The 18,440-nt window shown below is 38.6% G+C and overlaps 5 protein-coding genes and 1 non-coding gene across 6 annotated transcripts; 4 read left to right on the plus strand and 2 right to left on the minus strand.

Moving 5' to 3' along the window:
• The first annotated feature begins 242 nt into the window (after positions 1 to 242).
• LOC106310783 lies at positions 243 to 18,421 on the plus strand. Its single transcript, XM_013748004.1, has 6 exons — positions 243 to 252; positions 16,911 to 16,915; positions 16,957 to 17,027; positions 17,121 to 17,221; positions 17,579 to 17,651; positions 18,128 to 18,421. Exons 4-6 carry the CDS (start codon positions 17,137 to 17,139, stop codon positions 18,138 to 18,140), a joined length of 171 nt encoding a protein of 56 aa, XP_013603458.1. The 5' UTR covers positions 243 to 252; positions 16,911 to 16,915; positions 16,957 to 17,027; positions 17,121 to 17,136; the 3' UTR covers positions 18,141 to 18,421.
• Positions 2,526 to 4,550, minus strand: LOC106310778 (1-aminocyclopropane-1-carboxylate oxidase homolog 3-like). Its single transcript, XM_013747996.1, has 3 exons — positions 3,933 to 4,550; positions 2,982 to 3,303; positions 2,526 to 2,879 (listed from the first exon to the last, which is right to left on the minus strand). The coding sequence occupies exons 1-3, from the start codon at positions 4,451 to 4,453 to the stop codon at positions 2,625 to 2,627; spliced, it is 1,098 nt and encodes a 365-aa protein (XP_013603450.1). The 5' UTR covers positions 4,454 to 4,550; the 3' UTR covers positions 2,526 to 2,624.
• On the minus strand, positions 5,051 to 5,123 carry TRNAA-AGC. The gene has a single exon. It is a non-coding gene; the product is annotated as a tRNA-Ala (tRNA).
• Positions 5,316 to 12,027, plus strand: LOC106310774 (anaphase-promoting complex subunit 5-like). The gene is given in 21 exon segments (XM_013747992.1): positions 5,316 to 5,629; positions 5,814 to 5,973; positions 6,053 to 6,174; positions 6,367 to 6,439; positions 6,442 to 6,600; positions 6,965 to 7,139; positions 7,232 to 7,310; positions 7,394 to 7,479; positions 7,668 to 7,797; positions 8,214 to 8,246; positions 8,697 to 8,945; positions 9,102 to 9,179; positions 9,272 to 9,534; positions 9,635 to 9,694; positions 9,830 to 9,897; positions 10,090 to 10,195; positions 10,464 to 10,605; positions 10,730 to 10,828; positions 10,952 to 11,216; positions 11,507 to 11,574; positions 11,741 to 12,027. Coding segments are annotated over 21 exon segments (2,739 nt in total). The 5' UTR covers positions 5,316 to 5,458; the 3' UTR covers positions 11,894 to 12,027.
• LOC106310775 (pentatricopeptide repeat-containing protein At1g06580) lies at positions 12,269 to 14,299 on the plus strand. Its single transcript, XM_013747993.1, has one exon. The coding sequence runs from the start codon at positions 12,385 to 12,387 to the stop codon at positions 13,879 to 13,881; it is 1,497 nt and encodes a 498-aa protein (XP_013603447.1). The 5' UTR covers positions 12,269 to 12,384; the 3' UTR covers positions 13,882 to 14,299.
• Positions 14,519 to 16,017, plus strand: LOC106310776 (4-hydroxyphenylpyruvate dioxygenase). Its single transcript, XM_013747994.1, has 2 exons — positions 14,519 to 15,667; positions 15,744 to 16,017. Exons 1-2 carry the CDS (start codon positions 14,520 to 14,522, stop codon positions 15,916 to 15,918), a joined length of 1,323 nt encoding a protein of 440 aa, XP_013603448.1. The 5' UTR covers position 14,519; the 3' UTR covers positions 15,919 to 16,017.
• Positions 18,422 to 18,440: the final 19 nt, after the last annotated feature.

Below are 18,440 nucleotides of genomic sequence, written 5' to 3' on the forward strand. Positions count from 1 at the left end.
AAGACAACGGCTTGAGTCAGTACCCCCTGGCCCACTGGCTTTGACACTGTCATTTTAAACAATCTACTAGATTCTGACTGGGTATATTTTTTGTTTTACGTGTTTTTAAAATTTTAATTTTTATATTTGTATTTTTTATAATTATATTTGTGTTAGGTATGGGCATCTTGATCCTCAGGTGAGGTTCAGATCGGATCAAAGACTTTTGTATCTTGAAAATTTGAACCCATATAAGTATTTATAATGTTTTGGGTCAGTTCTGAATCGGTCTTCTCGAATTCGGATCGGTTTGGAATGATAATTTTAATATCGATAAAATACTTTAATTTTTGGATATATCTTGGTTCGGACTGGTTCAGGTATTTAAGATCCAAAAAGATCCAAAATACTCAAACTGGATCCGAAAATAGCCGAAAATCCTAAAAATATCCAAAGAATTGCAAAAATACCAGAAATTTTACCCAAAATTAGATCCAAAAACCTAAAAGATATCTGAAATTTTAGCCGATTACCCAAATTATATTTTCTGAAAATCTAAAATTTTACCTAAAACCTGAAATTATATCCAAAAATCAGAATCTCAAACTTAGAAAACATCTGAAATACCAAAAAAATATCCAATCACCTAAATATACTTAATATATACAATAATTTTCGGATTCCTTGGGTACCCAATCGGGTCTCGGGTAAGACTCAGACCCGAACAAAGACCCACGGGTCTAAAAAAAAAACCAATATGTATTTTAGCATGGATCCAGACCTGTATTTTTGGGTCGATTTCGGTTCAGGTTTTTGGATACAGATAAACTGTCTACGTTAATTTGTGTTTTTCTTTATATCATATTTGTATAAAATATTTTCTTTTAATTAATAGTAATTTGTTTTGATAATTGTATTGAATTTGTGATGTTGCATAATTACACGCTTGTATCATAACCATTTTACACATTATTTTTACACTTATTACAAAACAATTATTAAATTTATTTAATAATAAAGTATAATTGCAATTTCTTTAAGTAATTCAATAGTATAAATAGATAAAATGTTTTCATTAAATTTTACATGATATGATTTCATATATTTGATAGTAATGTCATAACAGTTTTGTATGTTTTTGTCTTGGTACCATTGCATTAAGTTCAAGGTGACAAAAAGTGTATAAATAGTAAAAGATTTTTTTGGGACAACTGAAATAGAAAAACTTAAATCATAGCAGCGTTGGAAATTAAAAATCGAACTTAGCCAATAAGATTTGATCACTAATGGACGGTAAGATCATGATTATTAAGAGGTTTTTAAAATGAAGTTTTTAGTGGAATATAAGAATCCGTCTCTTAACTTTTAACTAAAAAAACTAAGAACCGGTTGTTAAAAATCTCACCGTAAGAACCCCCAATAATCATGCTCTAAGTTCTATTAACGTGAATAATGTGGGGCCCCACATAATGAGTAGTTTATCCAAAACTAAAATTATTTAGATGCAGTTATATTTAGAAGGTGGTTACAAGATATATTTAGATAATTATTTAGAAGTAATTATAAAATAAGTTAGATTTAATAGTATTGATACTTGTTCTTGCTCCACGTCATATTCATCATAAATAATGTTCAAAGCACTCAGAAGCAGAACTTTACAAATATTTTTCTGAACAAGTAATCGTGAACAATAACCTAACAAAATTCGTTGAGATTATTTGTGTTTAACACTCTGTTTCACAGAGATGGATTTTTCTAATGTTTTCACACTAATTAAAAAAACACTTTAAATTACTATAATAAATGTTTTATTTTCTATAATTTTTATTTTTCAATAATTTTTAATTAATATTAATTCAATAAAGTCAATTAATTTTTTTTAAGATCATAATTTTTTCATAAAAAATACAAAAGTCTACTTTTATGAAACAAATTTTATTTTCTAAAATATCTAACTTAACGAAACGGAAGGACTAATATATTATGCTTTACATGCTCTTTCATTCCACTAACATAAACCAAAAATCCGAACCAAAAATCTGAGCCAAAAATGGTGAACCGAAATAACCAAACTTATTTTCTAAAATTTTAACCAATTTAAACCAAAATTTAGCCGAATTCATAAGTTTCGGTTAAGTTCAGTGATTTTTTTTGAAATTGAAATAACTGAAAACGGTTCAATTCGGCCAAACCAAACTATTCGAGTTCCAAACAAGCCGACCCGGAAAAAATCCGAACGTGCATGCCTATCACTCATGAGTAGTGAATATACTTATTTCAGCTTTATCGGAACTTTATAAGATTCTTAGAGCACCATTAACCCTAGCATTCTAAGTGGGGTAGCTTAATTTTTTTTTTTGGCTTTTTCTCTGATTAAAAAAAAATGAGCCAATCGTTGACCACCACGTATCAGTGGGGTCCGCGAACCAGTACAAACATCATCGATTATAAATCTGGCGTTTTTGGCACTCATTCTTCCTCTTTTACGGTGGGCCCCACCACTAAGCACTCCTTTTAAACATCTCCATTAAAGATGCTGTCAGGAGTGAAGCATAAATAGAGATGCTTATGAACCTCTTGGGAATTCTTTTATTACATATAGTTTCATGTCGCTTATGTTTTGAGATAGCTGCAGCTTACTATGTTCATATTTTAAAATGGAGCAAAGCAGAGGTTCCGTCTAGACCTTTGGCATTGACGTGAGCAGCGTAGTCTCTAATGATGATCTCTCTGTACCTTGGAGGGTTTTCTTCAGACACAAGCTCTCTTATGGGTCCGTACAACCTAGGATTCGGTCTTACACCCGTGGTGAAGAAACACGCAACCGAGACTCGAGCTCTGGTGGCTCTATTTGCTAATACACGATGCTCCAAACTAATGAACTTGTCGTTTGTTATAAGCTGCATCACAACACCAAAAATAAAATACAACCTTTGAACAAAGAGGAGGAACATTCTATACGATGCAAAACAGAGAAAAAGGCAGTGATTGTGCAAACTAACTTGTAGAAGATCTCCGATGTTGATAATGAGTGCACCAGGTACATGAGGAACATCAAACCAATACCCTTCACGGTTGACTTGAAGACCTTCAATCTGATCTGGTAGAAGCACTGTAAGGAAAGAGTTGTCTGAATGCTGAGTTGCGCCTAAAGTTAAGTCAGGTTGTGGACAGGGTGGGTAGTAATGGTTAAGCATAAGCAAACCCTTTGAGCAATCCATCTCATTCAGATGGTTAGGTTCTAACCCTAGAGCTTCTGATAATATCTCAAAAAGAAACTCTCCCAAATTCACCACATGCTTTGTGTATTCCAACATAACATCCCTGAAACAATTCACCATGTCCAGAGTAAAATAAAACATTTTTGAGCTGGTCTTACTATTTATTTTTATATAATTGGAGGACCATGCAACTTAGGCCTGCAATTTTTTCCGAACCAGCCGAAACAAACCGAAATTTTGGTTTTCAGTTCGGTTACAGTTTTGAAATCTGTTTTCAGTTTGGTTAGATTCGGTTTTTGATTTTTTAAAAATATAAAAAATAACCAAATGATCCAAAATAACCAAAAGTAATCATAATAACTGAACTGGATTAACCTAACTAACGGAAAATAATCTAAGTTAATCAAACTAACCGAATTAACCGAAAATGTCCAAGTTTTTAGAAAATTATACCGAAATCTAACTGAAACGAAAAATTGTTTATTTCTGGAAATAAAACTAAAGACCAAAATTAACCGAAAATTGCACCGAACCAAACCAAATTTTTTGTTTACTTCGGCGGGATTGTGGTCGAACTAAATACTCGACCCGAACTAACTGATAAACTGAATCTGCAAGGCTAATGCAACCTATGTATAATAGCTATTTGAATTTTGAGAACCAAACCATGTGTCTAGCTAGAATCGGTCCTGATATTAAAGCAGGTTAAGCAATGGAGTCATCATATCATACCTACAAATCTGTGGCAAGTCCTCTGGTTTCGGAGGATCTGGAGCTATGTTACAAGCGAAAGTATCTCTCCAGTTAGCAGATGGAGAGCTGAAGAGATCAAAGTTACTTGAATACCGAAACGTTCTACTGAAATCTCGCCCGTAGTATTGTTTCCTCACTTCTGGTGGTTGCTCATGAAACCCACGAACTCCCTCTTTCATCCTCTCTAAAAGATCAAGCGGAACGCCATGGTTAATCACCTGGAAGAAACCCCACTTCTCTGACGCCTCTTTAATCCCTTGAATCACGTTCTTGCGCTTAGTCTCGTCCTCGAAGACTCGTCCTCCGAGATCAAACGTTGGGATCGTCGTGAAGTCAGAGGAAAGTGGTTTAGGGTTTGATAGTTTGAGAGATGAGTGATGGAATATGCGTGGAACCTCTGAGACTCCGGCGTCTACGAGTCCTTTTACACCTGTCTTGGTCTCGTCGAAAGCTTTAAGCTCAGTTACACGATCGTATGAAGCAAGCTTCGTCGTCTCCATTGCTTTTTCTGTTTATCAGATAATAGATCAGTCTGATAATAAACTTAATTCACAAAGAAAAAACGAAACTGTCTTCATGGGGTTTGGAGATAAGACAAGTGGTTACAGCAAAACCATAGATCAAAGATAAGGTTTGAAAGAAGGAAGAAGACAACGGCTTGAGTCAGTACCCCCTGGCCTACTGGCTTTGACACTGTCATTTTAAACAAGAAATTATTTATTACAGAGAAAATAAAAAGTCTCACGCATCTTTGACTAGATAATAATACAAATTCTCTTTTTCAGACACTGTTTTGATATTTTTCTTATGCTACATTAATCTGTAATTATATACACATCAATATCCATGGTGTTCATATTTTAAAATTTTTAGTGTGGAGGAAATCAGAGGTGCTTACTTGCGCCTGAAGTTAAGCATGTTCATCACTTGCTTTGAGTATTCCATTTCCATCACAACATCCCTGAAACATTGTTTCAACCATATGAATCACCCACCAGGTTTAAAGTAAAAAAACTTCGTGCCTAAAATTCGGAGCCATGTAACAAGAGAAAGTAATAAGTATCTTTTAAACGTGCAGCTGAGTTCAAAAAAATAAATGGAGATGCGGGGTATCGATCCCCGTACCTCTCGCATGCTAAGCGAGCGCTCTACCATCTGAGCTACATCCCCAACGATGTTTAAATTCAGCTAATAAAAATCATTGTATCTCCTTAGTTAAAAAGATACTCTTTAACTGGACGGGCGGGCTGTACCACCCGATTGTTAACCGGAAATAAATAACCGGTTCTCCAATTTAAGAAAATGGTAACCGATGGTTTTATTTTTTAATTTTCTTTTCAAACCAGTGCTCACTTTCCCGGCGACTCGAGCCAAAATTAAATCTCTCTCCGAAGTGACCTAATCCCAGCTGCTCGTCGGAGGAAGTAACCGGAGAGAGAGTGAGCTACATCTTGAATATAAAGTGAGATTTGAGTATCTTATTGGCTAGTCGGCGACGGAGAGAGATGGCCGGATTAACGAGAACAGCCGGCGCTTTCGCGGTAACTCCGCACAAGATCTCCGTTTGCGTTCTCCTGCAGATATACGCTCCATCTGCTCAGATGTCTCTCCCTTTCCCTTTCTCTTCCGTTTCTCAGCACAACCGCCTCGGCCTCTACTTGCTCTCTCTCACTAAGGTCTCACTCTTCGTTTTCTCTTGGATTTGCATTTATCTAACGGCTCAGAGTTGATGAGAATCTTGTAGCTTATATCGATTCCGTTTCTCATTATTGGTCTCGGTGAATGATGATGATGATGGAGTGTGGATTTGGAACAATAGTCCTGACGAAATTATGATTATTAATTAATCAAATGTTGCAGGCATGCGATGATATGTATGAGATGAAGCTGGAGGAGCTCATCAACCAATTAAGAGAACTTGGGGATGACGTGGATGCGTGGCTGACTGAGAATTTGACTAATCAATTTTCATCTTTGTCTTCACCAGATGATCTATTGAATTTCTTTACTGACATGCGAGGTTAGCTTAAAGGTCCGTTTTTCTTCTTTGCATCATGTTTGGATCTTGTTATTTATTGTTTTATTTTTTTTATATGAAGGAATACTTGGGAGCCTTGATTCAGGAGCTGTGCAAGATGATCGGATTGTTTTGGATCACAATAGCAACTTGGGAATGTTTGTTCGTCGTTGTATTTTGGCGTTTAACCTTTTATCGTTCGAGGTATTGTTGCTTTTTACGTTTTTGTCATTCTTGTTTTGTTTTAAACTGAATAATAGTACACTAATATTCAACTTAATATTATACAGCACCAGGCTCTTGTCATTTTATGTCTATTGTCTTTAGGCTGCTATAAAACAAAAGTGAGTGTTTGAAAGAAACAGTCCAATTCATTGTTATGTGAAACCTGTGCAGGGAGTTTGTCATCTTTTTTCAAGCATTGAAGCCTACTGCAGAGAAGCCCATTCAAGCTCTGCTCAGTATGATGCATTAATAGTAATCTGGAGTCATTAACACAATATGATCAGATGGATATGGAGATCTATGTAATGGATAAAGCAACCAAAGAAATGGAGCTACATAGAAATGCAAGTGGAAGTGTCTCTTTCCACCTTCATACGCCGGAAGCACTCTTTAAAGTGACAGAAGGTATCCCTTATTATTCACCCATTTATGCTCAAGAAGAGTTTCTCAGAATCTCAGGTGTTAGAAAACTGAGGAAATAGAATTTACATGCTACGGTCCTCATATATGTTTAATAATTTTTTTTTTGCTGATGCATTAGCATCAAAGGTAGACTCAAAGTTCATCCTGTATCATACGATGACTTGGAAGTATTTGTATGGAACATTTTAGATTTGTTTGTTTAAAATTTGGGCTTCGGAAGATTTTTCCTTTCCGTAATGTAGAAACAACATACTAATTAATCTCTATTGTTTCATTCTTATGTTTTAGCATTCACTTGTTTTGTCCTGAATCTCATAGTAATGCAAATAACAATTGAAATATGCAGGTTTGCTAGTTAGTAGGAAGGAAAAATCAAGTACCAGCAAATTTGCAGAGGCTACTTCAGTTGCTTCTGCCTCTTCAAGTAAAGTTGAGGATACCCGGGTTGATGAGTCATTATTCCTTCGGACAAATTTGCAGATACAAGGCTTTTTAATGGAAAAGGCTGATGCAATTGAAGCGTAAAGCCTCTATTTCTCAGTATCTGATATATTTCTGTCAAAAGTATTGCTAATTTTGTTTTGACTTTCATCTCCCTATAATTTGATGTCAGCCATGGAAATTCATTCTTTTCAAGTTCGATTGAAAGTTTCCTTGAGCAGCTTCAAAATTTAGCCCCTGAGTTGCATCGTGTAATGTCTTCATTTTTTTTCCTTTCAGAAGTTTTTATTCTTTGATATTCTTACATCTTATTTACGCCATTGCAATGATGCAGGTTCACTTTTTGCGTTACTTGAATAAACTTCACAGCGACGACTATTTTGCTGCTTTAGATAATCTCCTCCGTTACTTTGATTACAGGTAATCTGAACTCTTTCACTTTTTTCCTCTGCTATAAATGTATAATAGTAATAATATTATTTCTGATGGAAGGCTTTTATCGCTTGCATGTGGCTCCTGTAAATATCCAGTTGTGGTTGCCTAATAGATATGTGGCACTAGGCATTGTGTTTCAAAGATGATCTGATCCATGTTTCATTCCCTAAAAGTGCAGGGACTGAAGGATTTGACCTTGTTCCTCCTTCAACTGGTTGTAGCATGCATGGAAGGTACGAGATTGGTTTGTTATGTTTAGGAATGATGCATTTCCGCTTTGGGCATCCTAATCTGGCTCTAGAGGTGAGCATTAACTCTCTCATAGCTTCTATGGCCAAAGAATTGTTCTTGACCTTAAAAACCTGCCTGGAACCAAATTGTACATTGATTAATTTACTCTTTACTGGGCTGTGTTGGTGACGCTAATAACAAGTGATGCTCATTTGTGATGTATCTTGAATATGTTAACCTCACACCTTCACTTTGATAGATTACTTGAAATCATAATGAGCTACTTGGATCATACTTCTGTCTATATACAAATTTTACTTGAGAAACTTGAAAATTTTCCAACATTAATCTTCACAAGGCTCACTTTGAATTGAGTAAATATTGGACTTTCTGGCATAACTTCATACGTATAAGTGACCTCACTAGAGATGAAATAGGGTCTTATCATTGTTTGGTTCGCTTATAATATTGTTTCTCCTCAATCGCAGGTTTTAACAGAAGCCGTGCGTGTATCACAACAGGTATATGATCACTTAATTCATCTGATTTAGCTCTGTTTATAGTATATTTTGAAGAAAATGGTGTTTTATAAATTCCTGCAGGGCTTGTTTTTTATGAAAGTTTTGTAAAGCTGAATATTGAGATAGTTTAATTTATTCTTATATCACTAAGTTCTGTAAGCGACTTAGGACCCTTTACACCCGTTATGTTTAGATTTCTAAATTTATTGCACTGACTCTTAATGTACCGTACTCCCATACGTACTGATTTCTAGATGGTTCCATGGGGAAGTGCAGTCTTAGCAGATATGAAATTTATTGTATTGGGTATAGGCTAGAAGGATCACATTGATCTCGTTTGGCTCGAATATGCAATCACATGAGCAACATTAATAGCTTACACTGTTTAAAGATTCTGTTATTCAAGCTTTAGTTCATTTATTGTATTCAAAAGGTTTGTTGATTCTGCAGCTTAGTAATGATACCTGTCTAGCCTATACACTAGCAGCAATGAGCAACTTGTTATCAGAAATGGGCATTGCAAGTACCACCAGTGTTCTCGGAGCCTCGTACTCACCCGTCACTAGCACTGCGTCTTCATTATCTGTACAACAAAGGGTGTACATACTTTTGAAAGAGTCCTTGAGGAGAGCTGACACACTAAAGTTAAAACGCTTAGTGGCTTCTAATCATCTTGCGATGGCTAAATTTGAGTTGATGGTAAGTCAACAATCTTTTACATTCAAAGTATCTATTAGTTTATTTCTATTCTGCTTCTGTGAGCGCCTACACGGCTGGTTACTCGCTAAATCCATATCTTTGTTTATCTAATCTTGAGTATTCGCTATATCAGTATTGTTATTTGTTGTATTACAGCATGTGCAAAGGCCTCTGCTTTCGTTTGGTCCCAAAGCTTCAATGCGTCACAAAACTTGTCCAATTAGCGTCTGCAAGGTACTAAATATACCAAGTAACAATTATTGACTAGAGTGAAATATTCTTATCTCCTTTTGAAGTCTAATCAGTTCTTATATAATCCATGGCAGGAGATAAGACTAAGCGCACACTTAATTAGCGACTTTTCTTCTGAAAGCTCTAAAATGACAATTGATGGCTCACTTAGCTCAGTTTGGCTTAAAGACTTGCAAAAACCATGGAGTCAACCCGTGTATTCCCGAGAATCTAGTTCTAGAAACAATTCGACTTTTTTCAAGTTCTGTGATCATTTGGTCTCGATTCCTGGGTCTGTATCACAAATAATAGGTGCTTCTTATTTAATACGGGCAACTTCATGGGAGTTATATGGCAGGTATGATTGATACTGGCATTCTGTTTGAAGATGATTATTATATTTTTTTAAAGCTCTACTACATAACTCTCCGAATTTACTAATCCATTTGTTTTTCTAGCGCTCCTATGGCTCGGATGAATACCTTGGTGTATGCAACTTTATTTGGTGACTCTTCGAGGTAATTTTCAAAAAAAGTCTCACGTTCTTGTTCTTCTCTCAACCCCTCTCTCTCCCTTTTTTAGATCTTTCTCTTTTCCAGAACGATCTCTTACATTCGTTTTGAGTAATTTTTATATATTTCTTGTATCTATAGTTCATCTGACGCAGAGTTAGCATACTTGAAGCTCATTCAACATTTGGCACTATATAAAGGATACAAAGGTTAGATTCTGTGTACAATTTCATGATGCCTTGTTATACGTGCTTGTCATGCAATTTGAATGAACCAATACAAAAGTGCTTTGAAAATCATGTCAGCGTACAAAATCAGAATTTTGTGCTTAGTTTTCGGATTATGTTTATTAGGACCTTGCTCCTACGTTGATTTCTTTTCTTAAACCAATGCTATTCCAGATGCCTTTGCTGCTCTTAAGATTGCGGAGGAAAAGTTCTTAACCGTATCAAAATCAAAAATATTGTTGCTCAAGTTGCAGTTACTACATGAACATGCCTTGCATCGGTAAGGTTCCCAGTCTCCTATACATGCCACTACTCTTGTTATACTCTCCCCTAGTCTAGATTAGCTCCATAGTTACGAGAAAGGAAGGGGGTGTCTAACCAAATTGATTCCTTTATCTTCCCTCTGTGATCATTTAGTGTATTGTTTGAGGGTTATGTAGATAGTTTCAAATGCTCTGAAAACATTCGTTGGGATAATACAATTTGAACAGACGCTCTCTATTGTATTTTCTCTCGAGTCAGCCGTTCTTACTTGTTAAATCCATTAGGGGGAATCTAAAGCTAGCTCAACGAATCTGCAATGAGCTAGGAGGTTTGGCATCAACCACCATGGGTGTAGACATGGAGCTGAAAGTAGAAGCAAGCCTTCGTGAAGCTAGGACGTTGCTTGCTGCAAAACAGTATAGCCAGGTTTGCTCGAATCCTTGTTGACCATCTGTTTTTTTTTTAATCCATGTGCAATACATCGTTACAGGTTATGTGCTATACTTTGTTAGTGTATCTTCATCTTGCTTTGTTACTACGTTTTCTACAGGCAGCAAATACGGCACACTCCCTCTTTTGCACGTGTCATAAATTCAATTTGCAAATCGAAAAGGCGTCTGTTCTTCTTCTGTTAGCAGAAATCCATAAGGTATGATATGGCTACAAGAACTTAGTAGCTTTTGAGCTTGCAGTAGTAACATGTCATTATTTCAATTCTGTATTAGCTTTCTGACCTCCCTTACCTTTTGGTTCTCCCTCTTATGATTCTCAGATGGCAGGAAATGCGGTCATGGGTCTTCCGTATGCGCTGGCAAGCATCTCGTTTTGCCAGTCTTTCAATTTGGATCTTCTCAAAGCATCAGCTACTCTCACTCTGGCCGAGCTGTGGCGTGGTCTTGGATCAAATCATTCCAAGCGAGCGTTAGACCTTTTGCATGGCGCATTCCCTATGATTCTTGGCCATGGAGGTCTTGAGTTGCGTGCTCGAGCATACATCTTTGAAGCAAACTGCTATCTTTCTGATCCAAGCTTTTCAGGTATTTTTTTGTTGTGTTGTACTGCTTTGACTATAGTCCATGCTTGGTTGCACGATTATAATATTTATATGAAGGGGTACGAACAACGAAAGCAACAATCCAACTTGTTCTGTGTTTTATTAGATTAAATTGAAGTGAACGAACATTATGGTTGTAATATGAGCTTAGCGAGGATGTTTAGAATATAATGAATAGAATCTATCTCTACGAATAAGTTTTGTGTCTTGCTTGTTGCGAGTTCATAAATGGTTCTGACTCTTGTTTGTTGGGCTGTGAATATATTTCGCCAGTTTCCACAGATTCTGACACTGTCTTGGATTCTCTAAGGCAAGCTTCAGATGAGCTTCAAGCTTTGGAGGTAACTTGTGCCATTAAGAATACCCATGTAGTTTTTGTTTTAATATAAGCCTGGACTCTGTATTGGTCCAGCTTCGGTTTAGCTCATCAATACAGAAAAAATTGGATTTTAGTATCGTGAATGATTACCGTTACTCTTCTTTTTAACCATTGTGTTTATTGTGCAGTACCATGAATTGACAGCTGAAGCTTTGTATTTAATGGCGATGGTATACGACAAGCTGGGACGGCCCGAGGAGAGGGAAGAAGCTGCGGCTTTGTTTAAGAAGCATATAACAGCTCTGGAGATCCCTCAAGACGTTGAACCAAACATGGCATGAGAATCTGTGACCTTATCTGATAAGCTTATTGTGCAAAGCATGCAGCTTAAGTTGTAAATGTTCATTAAGACCTGCAGTAGTGATGTCTAGCTTTACTTCATGATCAAGGGTTAGTAGCTTGCAACCTTATACTAACTCTGTCTGAAATAGAAACTGAAAAACCATCGAGTTGATTTGAGAAACTTTGGTTTTACAAAACACAATCTCTGTTTCTTTTGGCAATACGTCGTCGCTTGGTATAAAACAAACGGGGCGAAACGAACGGCTGAAGTGATTACGTAACTAAAGACTAATTAAAGGAAACCCACTTATCGATACGTCGTCGTTTACAACAATTACATATATCCCAAAACCTCGAGTGAAAACTCAACGGAGACAGTATCAAGCTCGCCGGAGAACTGCTCGGCGTTTCTCCCCCTAGGATTTGCAGCGTGACGCCGTAGAATTAGATGGTGAACGAATCCAATTAGCCGAAACGAAATCCACTACGGATGCGGAGATCGATTACCATCGCGATTGCGTTAACGGCGAAAACGTTTCTTCACCATCGTCATCTCCTGGCGAAAGGTAACCCTCTCTCGCACGGTATCCGAGCATTTTCCGTTGGCAGTAACTACCGAGAGAGATTGAGAAGCGAGCTTCACTCAATCAAACTACACGACGCAGTCGATTTGTTCTACCACATGGCTGACTCTCGTCCCCTCCCTTCCATCATCGATTTCAGCCGATTACTAACCGCCATCGCCAAGATGAAACAGCACGATCTCGTAATCTACCTCTTCACTCAATTGGAAAATCTAAAAATCCCGCACGATCTCTACAGCTTCAGCATCTTGATAGACTGTTTATGCCGTTGCTCGAAACTCTCCGTCGCTCTCTCTTTCCTCGGGAAGATGATGAAGCTTGGTTATAGCCCCAGCGTAGTTACCTTAGGATCACTAGTTAATGGATTCTGCCAGGTGAATAGAATCCACGACGCGATATCTTTAATTGATCAGATGGTGGAGTGGGATTACGAACCTAACGCTGTAATCTACAACACGATCATCGCTAGTCTCTGCGAAAATCGATGTTTGAATGCTGCGATTGACTTTTTGCACCATATGGAGAACGTTGGAGTTAGACCTGACGTTGTTAGTTACAACTCTTTAATCACTGGCCTTTTCAGCGCTGGTGTGTGGGGTTTATCCGCGAGATTACTCAGTGACATGATGAAGAAAGGGATCAAGCCGGATGTGTTCACTTTCAGCGCTGTGATCGATGCGTTTGTGAAAGAGGGACGGATTCTAGAGGCTAAGGAAGTGTACAAAGAGATGATTCGGAGATCGGTAGATCCCAATATTGTTACTTACAATTCGTTGATTAATGGGCTTTGTATGAACAATCGTCTGGACGAGGCGAAAAGCGCGTTTCGTTTGATGGTGTGGAGAGGCTGCTCCCCGAATCTGGTGACTTATAATACTCTCATTAACGGGTTTTGCAAGTGTATGAGGGTGGATGACGGGATGAGAATCTTCTTCATGATGGTGCGTGATGGGTTGGTTGGTGATAGAGTCACTTACAACACTCTCTTCCAAGGGTATTGTCAAGTGGGGAGATTTAATGCTGCTGATGAGATTCTATGTAGGATGGTTTCTTGCGGCGTGCGTCCTGATATTTTTACTTTCAACATTTTGTTAGACTGTTTATGTGTAGAAAGGGCGTTGGTGTTACTGGAGGATATGGAAAAGAGTGAAATGGTTATTGGTATTATTACGTACAATATTATCATCAAAGGGATGTGCAAGGCGGGTATGGTGGAAGATGCTTGGTGTTTATTTTGCAGTCTCGGTCTCAAAGGAGTAAGGCCTGATGTTGTAACGTACATGACAATGATAGTAGGATTTTTTAGGAAAGGAATGCGGCGTGAAGCGAATGGGCTGTATATAAGAATGATTATGGATGGGTTTATTATGCCAATTGAGTGGAGGTATAAAAGAGGTCATTAGCATAGATCTTAGAGATTAGGACTTAGGAGGGGTTAAGTGTTTTCGCAAGTCTCGTCTGACCATGAGTAAGGCTGGTGTACGATGGAAAGCAAACTATAAGTTAGGCATGAAGCAAACTAGGTGGTCACTCAAGCATTAGATGTTGCATTGTGTAGTTTATTACAAACACACAAGCTCATTTGTTTTGTACATAGAAAGCGAGTATCATTTTTAATTCCACTTTGTGTTGTAACATTTCATATGCAGTGTGTAAGAAAAATGACATCAATAAGTCATTAACAGATACTCCGTAAAATATTAGAAAGTAGTGTTGTCTTTTTGGATATTGTGGAAAATGCAATGTTTTCTCAATGGTGGATAAGTCTTACACGTACGCACTCCGTAACTGGACAAGGAGACAAACCTAACCACAGTACCAGCAGAGGGGAGAGGTACATCACGTAACATTTTCTTTTAATGAAAATCTAACCGTACACGTGTGCTCTTGGATGTCCAACAATAGTAGTCAACACTTGATCTGACCATTTAAGACTGTATACACCGTAAGATTCTTTCCGAAAATAAAATGATTTTTTAAAATAATCGTTATTATATGTGTACGTAGAGCTCAACGAACCACACTCAGTTCTTTCACCTCTATGGGGCACGAAAACGCCGCCGTTTCCGAAACTCAGCAGCACGACGACGCTGCGTCGCCGGGATTCAAGCTCGTCGGATTCTCCAAGTTCGTGAGGAAGAATCCAAAGTCCGACAAGTTCAAGGTAAAGCGCTTCCACCACATCGAGTTCTGGTGCGGCGACGCCACCAACGTCTCCCGCCGCTTCTCGTGGGGACTAGGCATGCGATTCTCCGCCAAATCCGATCTCTCCACCGGAAACATGGTTCACGCCTCCTACCTACTCACCTCCGGCGACCTCCGATTCCTCTTCACCGCTCCCTACTCTCCCTCTCTCTCCGCCGGCGAAGCTCAACCGTCCGCTACAGCCTCAATCCCATCGTTCGATCACGCTTCTTGCCGCTCCTTCTTCTCTTCGCACGGACTCGGCGTGAGAGCAGTCGCGATCGAAGTCGAAGACGCTGAGTCAGCATTCTCAATCAGCGTAGCAAACGGCGCCGTTCCTTCCTCCCCTCCTAACGTCCTCAACGGAGCCGTTACGATCGCGGAAGTTAAACTATACGGAGACGTCGTCCTCCGTTACGTTAGTTATTATAACGGAACCGTTAATTTCCTCCCCGGATTTGAATCTGTTGACGATACGTCGTCGTTTCCGCTAGATTACGGTATACGCCGTCTCGACCACGCAGTGGGGAACGTCCCCGAGCTCGGCCCAGCTTTAACTTACCTCGCGGGGTTCACCGGCTTCCACCAGTTCGCGGAGTTCACGGCAGACGACGTGGGAACAGCCGAGAGCGGTTTAAACTCGGCTGTGCTAGCCAACAACGACGAGATGGTTCTGTTGCCGATAAACGAGCCGGTGCACGGGACGAAGAGGAAGAGCCAGATCCAGACGTTTCTTGAGCACAACGAAGGAGCCGGGCTGCAGCATTTGGCTCTGATGAGCGAAGATATATTCAGGACGCTGAGGGAGATGAGGAAGAGGAGCGGCGTTGGAGGGTTCGACTTCATGCCTTCTCCTCCGCCTACTTATTATAAGAATCTCAAGAAAAGGGTTGGAGATGTGCTTAGTGAGGAGCAGATTGAGGAGTGTGAGGAGCTGGGGATTCTTGTGGATAGAGATGATCAGGGGACGTTGCTTCAGATCTTTACGAAACCACTTGGTGACAGGTAAGAGGAGACTTGTCTCTTTTATGTTAGTTACGTTGGTTAGATGCTGAGAATGTCTTTATGGTTGTGGTGGTAGGCCGACGATATTTATAGAGATAATACAGAGAGTGGGATGCATGAAGAGAGATGAGGAAGGGAAGGTTTACCAGAGTGGAGGATGTGGTGGGTTTGGTAAAGGTAACTTCTCTGAGCTCTTTAAGTCTATTGAAGAGTATGAGAAGACTCTTGAAGCCAAACAGCTCGTGGGTTGAATGAAGAAGAAGAACCAAACTAAAAGGATTGTAACTGATATCTAAAACTGTTTTATGTTATAAAAAATAGTAAACGATGATTACAGAAATGTCTTCTCATCTTAGGCTCAGTATAACAATGTATAAACCAATGAAAAGATGTAAAGCAAACACCCAAATAAAGAAGACTACGAAACTGTGAAATGGACTAAAAAAACAGAGGAATTAAAGATTCCAAGTTGAATCGAAACCTCTTGGAGTGGTAAATGTAGTCTGCTCCGGACAATGCAACCGCAACAGCCGCCATAGCTCCACCAGAACCAGTAGTCATACTAGTAGGGGACCGTGAATTAAGCACAATGACATTAAGAATTCAATGATCATAACCTTCTTCTCGAGCTCCGAGGCTCTGGCAGCTATAGCCTCCAGAATCTTCCTCTCGTCGTCAGACTTGTCAATCTCTCGCTCCATCTCACTCATCTTACGCCTCGCATTCGCTTCCGCTTCTCTCAGCTCCTCCATCTCCGCCGTCAGATTCTCGATTCTCCGGCTGATTTCACCTTTCTCCCGCGCTAGTTCCTGATTTCGAGACTCCAGCTCTCCGATCTTCCTATTCAATTCCGATAAATTTCCACCATCGTCATGTTGATCGGAATTGAAGAAACCGTCATCCTCCTGCACCGTCGGTTCACCGTTTATGCTCCTCTATTCCGCCATCTCCGGCAGGGAAATGGATCGGAGGAAGGAAGGAAAGGTTTCGACTTAATAGAGAAAAAAATGAGGAAGGAAGGAAAGGTTTCGACTTTTATGATTTTTCCCGTAAAGAAGATGAAATATGGTTTCGGGGTTCCGACAAACCAACGTTAAGTACCGATCGTGTCTGAATCCGACATATCAGTCCTACGTGGCTAATGCAACGATTTAAAATCTGGGATGAAAATCCGGTTTGGTTCCACTCAACCGGCATTAATTAACTGGTTACCTTAAACCGTTCTTAAGAAACCGTAAGACAGAGACTTTTCCAAGCTTCGACGTATCCGTCCAATTTTGATTTTTCACGTTTCATAGATCTCGAATCTCCCCCAGACGTTTACAGTTACCTGGATCACGTTTTCTGCTGGATTTACGCGGTAAAGTTTGAGTCTTTTGATAAAGTTTTTTTTTTTTTTTTTCCGATCATTGAATCCAGATTTGCAATCTCTTACCTTTTTTTTTATTTGTAGGAATTTGGATTCAGATATGAACTGGGTTCAACGCAAAATCTACCTTTACAATGTCACGTTCGGGCTCTACATGCTTGATTGGTGGGAACGATACCTCTTCAGTATCCTTTCTTTTTGAGTGATGATTTTGATCTGGTCTCTCTTCTAATTTGATAATTTTTGAACTGTTCGATCGTTAGAAAGATGAAAAGTTTTGAATTTTTAGTTTTTAGTTTTGTTGGTGATGTGTATGGTGGCACTGAATATCTTATCACTCGTGTTGTCGTCTTAATCTTATAAAAGATATTAATAAGTTTCTGATGAATAGTATTTGAGATTTAAATTTTGTAAGTTACACTAGCTCTCATTGAAAAATCAGTTTGGTAGGGAAATGTTAAATTTTGGAAATTTAGGAAAGATCTCAGATCTCTGCTTGCATCCTTCATTGGCTCTTTGCCTGTCCTCAACTCTTAAATCAGATGGTTTGGTGGTAGTCTTGATGTGGTTCGTAGCTTACAACGGTACACGCTACTTTTCAGAACTCTTCAAAAGGTAAAAATTAACTTTCTTTGTAGCACATCTTTAGAGGATGTTTGGTTTGATTAGCGCTTCTTGTAGGCTGTCTCAGAACCTTTGCTTTTTTTTTGTGGTTTGTCTAAGGAATGAATGTATGATACATTCTGCTTTGTGGCTTCCACAAGATAACTTTGTATGTTTTCAAAAACAGAAGGATTAGTCAAGCATTGCCTTTGATATTACCTTACCTTCTTCCTCTTTCTCTTATGCATTTAGTTGGGGGGTAAGGATAGATACTTCAGACCATATATGCTTTAATCCTTTCCAGGAGTTGAGATACAAGTCTCTTTTAGTTTGTCTGATGAATAATAGTTTCTGCTGCTTTGTATCTGAATCTTCAAAACAATAGTATTCAGTATTTTTATCTTAGGATGTTCTGATAACAACCATTTGAAGCTCTTTCCTGATAATTTTCTATTTGCACTCACAGCTTTTAAGTATATTTTGTATAGGCATTTGACATGAAAGCAGGCAGTGTTCCTGACACGGTAGAGCATAGCCTGGAACCTCCCAAGGGCATGCACTTTTAGTTTGAACGTATACCTACAAAAACCTTTATGCTGTTTCATCTCCCTTTCCGGCATCTCCTCTGATTATGTTTTCCTCCAAAGTTCATTGTTAATGTATCATTTTGTTCCTATGTTTTGGAATTGACATAACTTATTTATTGATGTATATCCAATCACTTTGAGACATGAGCAAACCAATATTACAATGATTGTGGTGTCTTTGGCTCTTTGTGACTATAGAATGTTCTTCATCCTT

Source organism: Brassica oleracea, chromosome C8, assembly GCF_000695525.1.
Source record: "Brassica oleracea var. oleracea cultivar TO1000 chromosome C8, BOL, whole genome shotgun sequence".
NCBI lineage: Eukaryota > Viridiplantae > Streptophyta > Magnoliopsida > Brassicales > Brassicaceae > Brassica > Brassica oleracea.

What these genes read in the sequence shown, in the direction of transcription:
- LOC106310778 (XM_013747996.1), bottom strand. Translation starts at nt 4,453, where the DNA reads ATGGAGACGACGAAGCTTGCTTCATACGATCGTGTAACTGAGCTTAAA. An exon ending in GACTTGCCACAGATTTGTAG is followed by an intron (nt 3,304 to 3,932) that starts GTATGATATGAT and finishes GAATTGTTTCAG; the next exon opens with GGATGTTATGTTGGAATACA. An exon ending in ACATCGGAGATCTTCTACAA is followed by an intron (nt 2,880 to 2,981) that starts GTTAGTTTGCAC and finishes GTTGTGATGCAG; the next exon opens with CTTATAACAAACGACAAGTT.
- LOC106310775 (XM_013747993.1), top strand. Translation starts at nt 12,385, where the DNA reads ATGCGGAGATCGATTACCATCGCGATTGCGTTAACGGCGAAAACGTTT.
- LOC106310783 (XM_013748004.1), top strand. Translation starts at nt 17,137, where the DNA reads ATGAACTGGGTTCAACGCAAAATCTACCTTTACAATGTCACGTTCGGG. An exon ending in GTGGGAACGATACCTCTTCA is followed by an intron (nt 17,222 to 17,578) that starts GTATCCTTTCTT and finishes CTCTTAAATCAG; the next exon opens with ATGGTTTGGTGGTAGTCTTG.
- LOC106310776 (XM_013747994.1), top strand. Translation starts at nt 14,520, where the DNA reads ATGGGGCACGAAAACGCCGCCGTTTCCGAAACTCAGCAGCACGACGAC. An exon ending in ACGAAACCACTTGGTGACAG is followed by an intron (nt 15,668 to 15,743) that starts GTAAGAGGAGAC and finishes TTGTGGTGGTAG; the next exon opens with GCCGACGATATTTATAGAGA.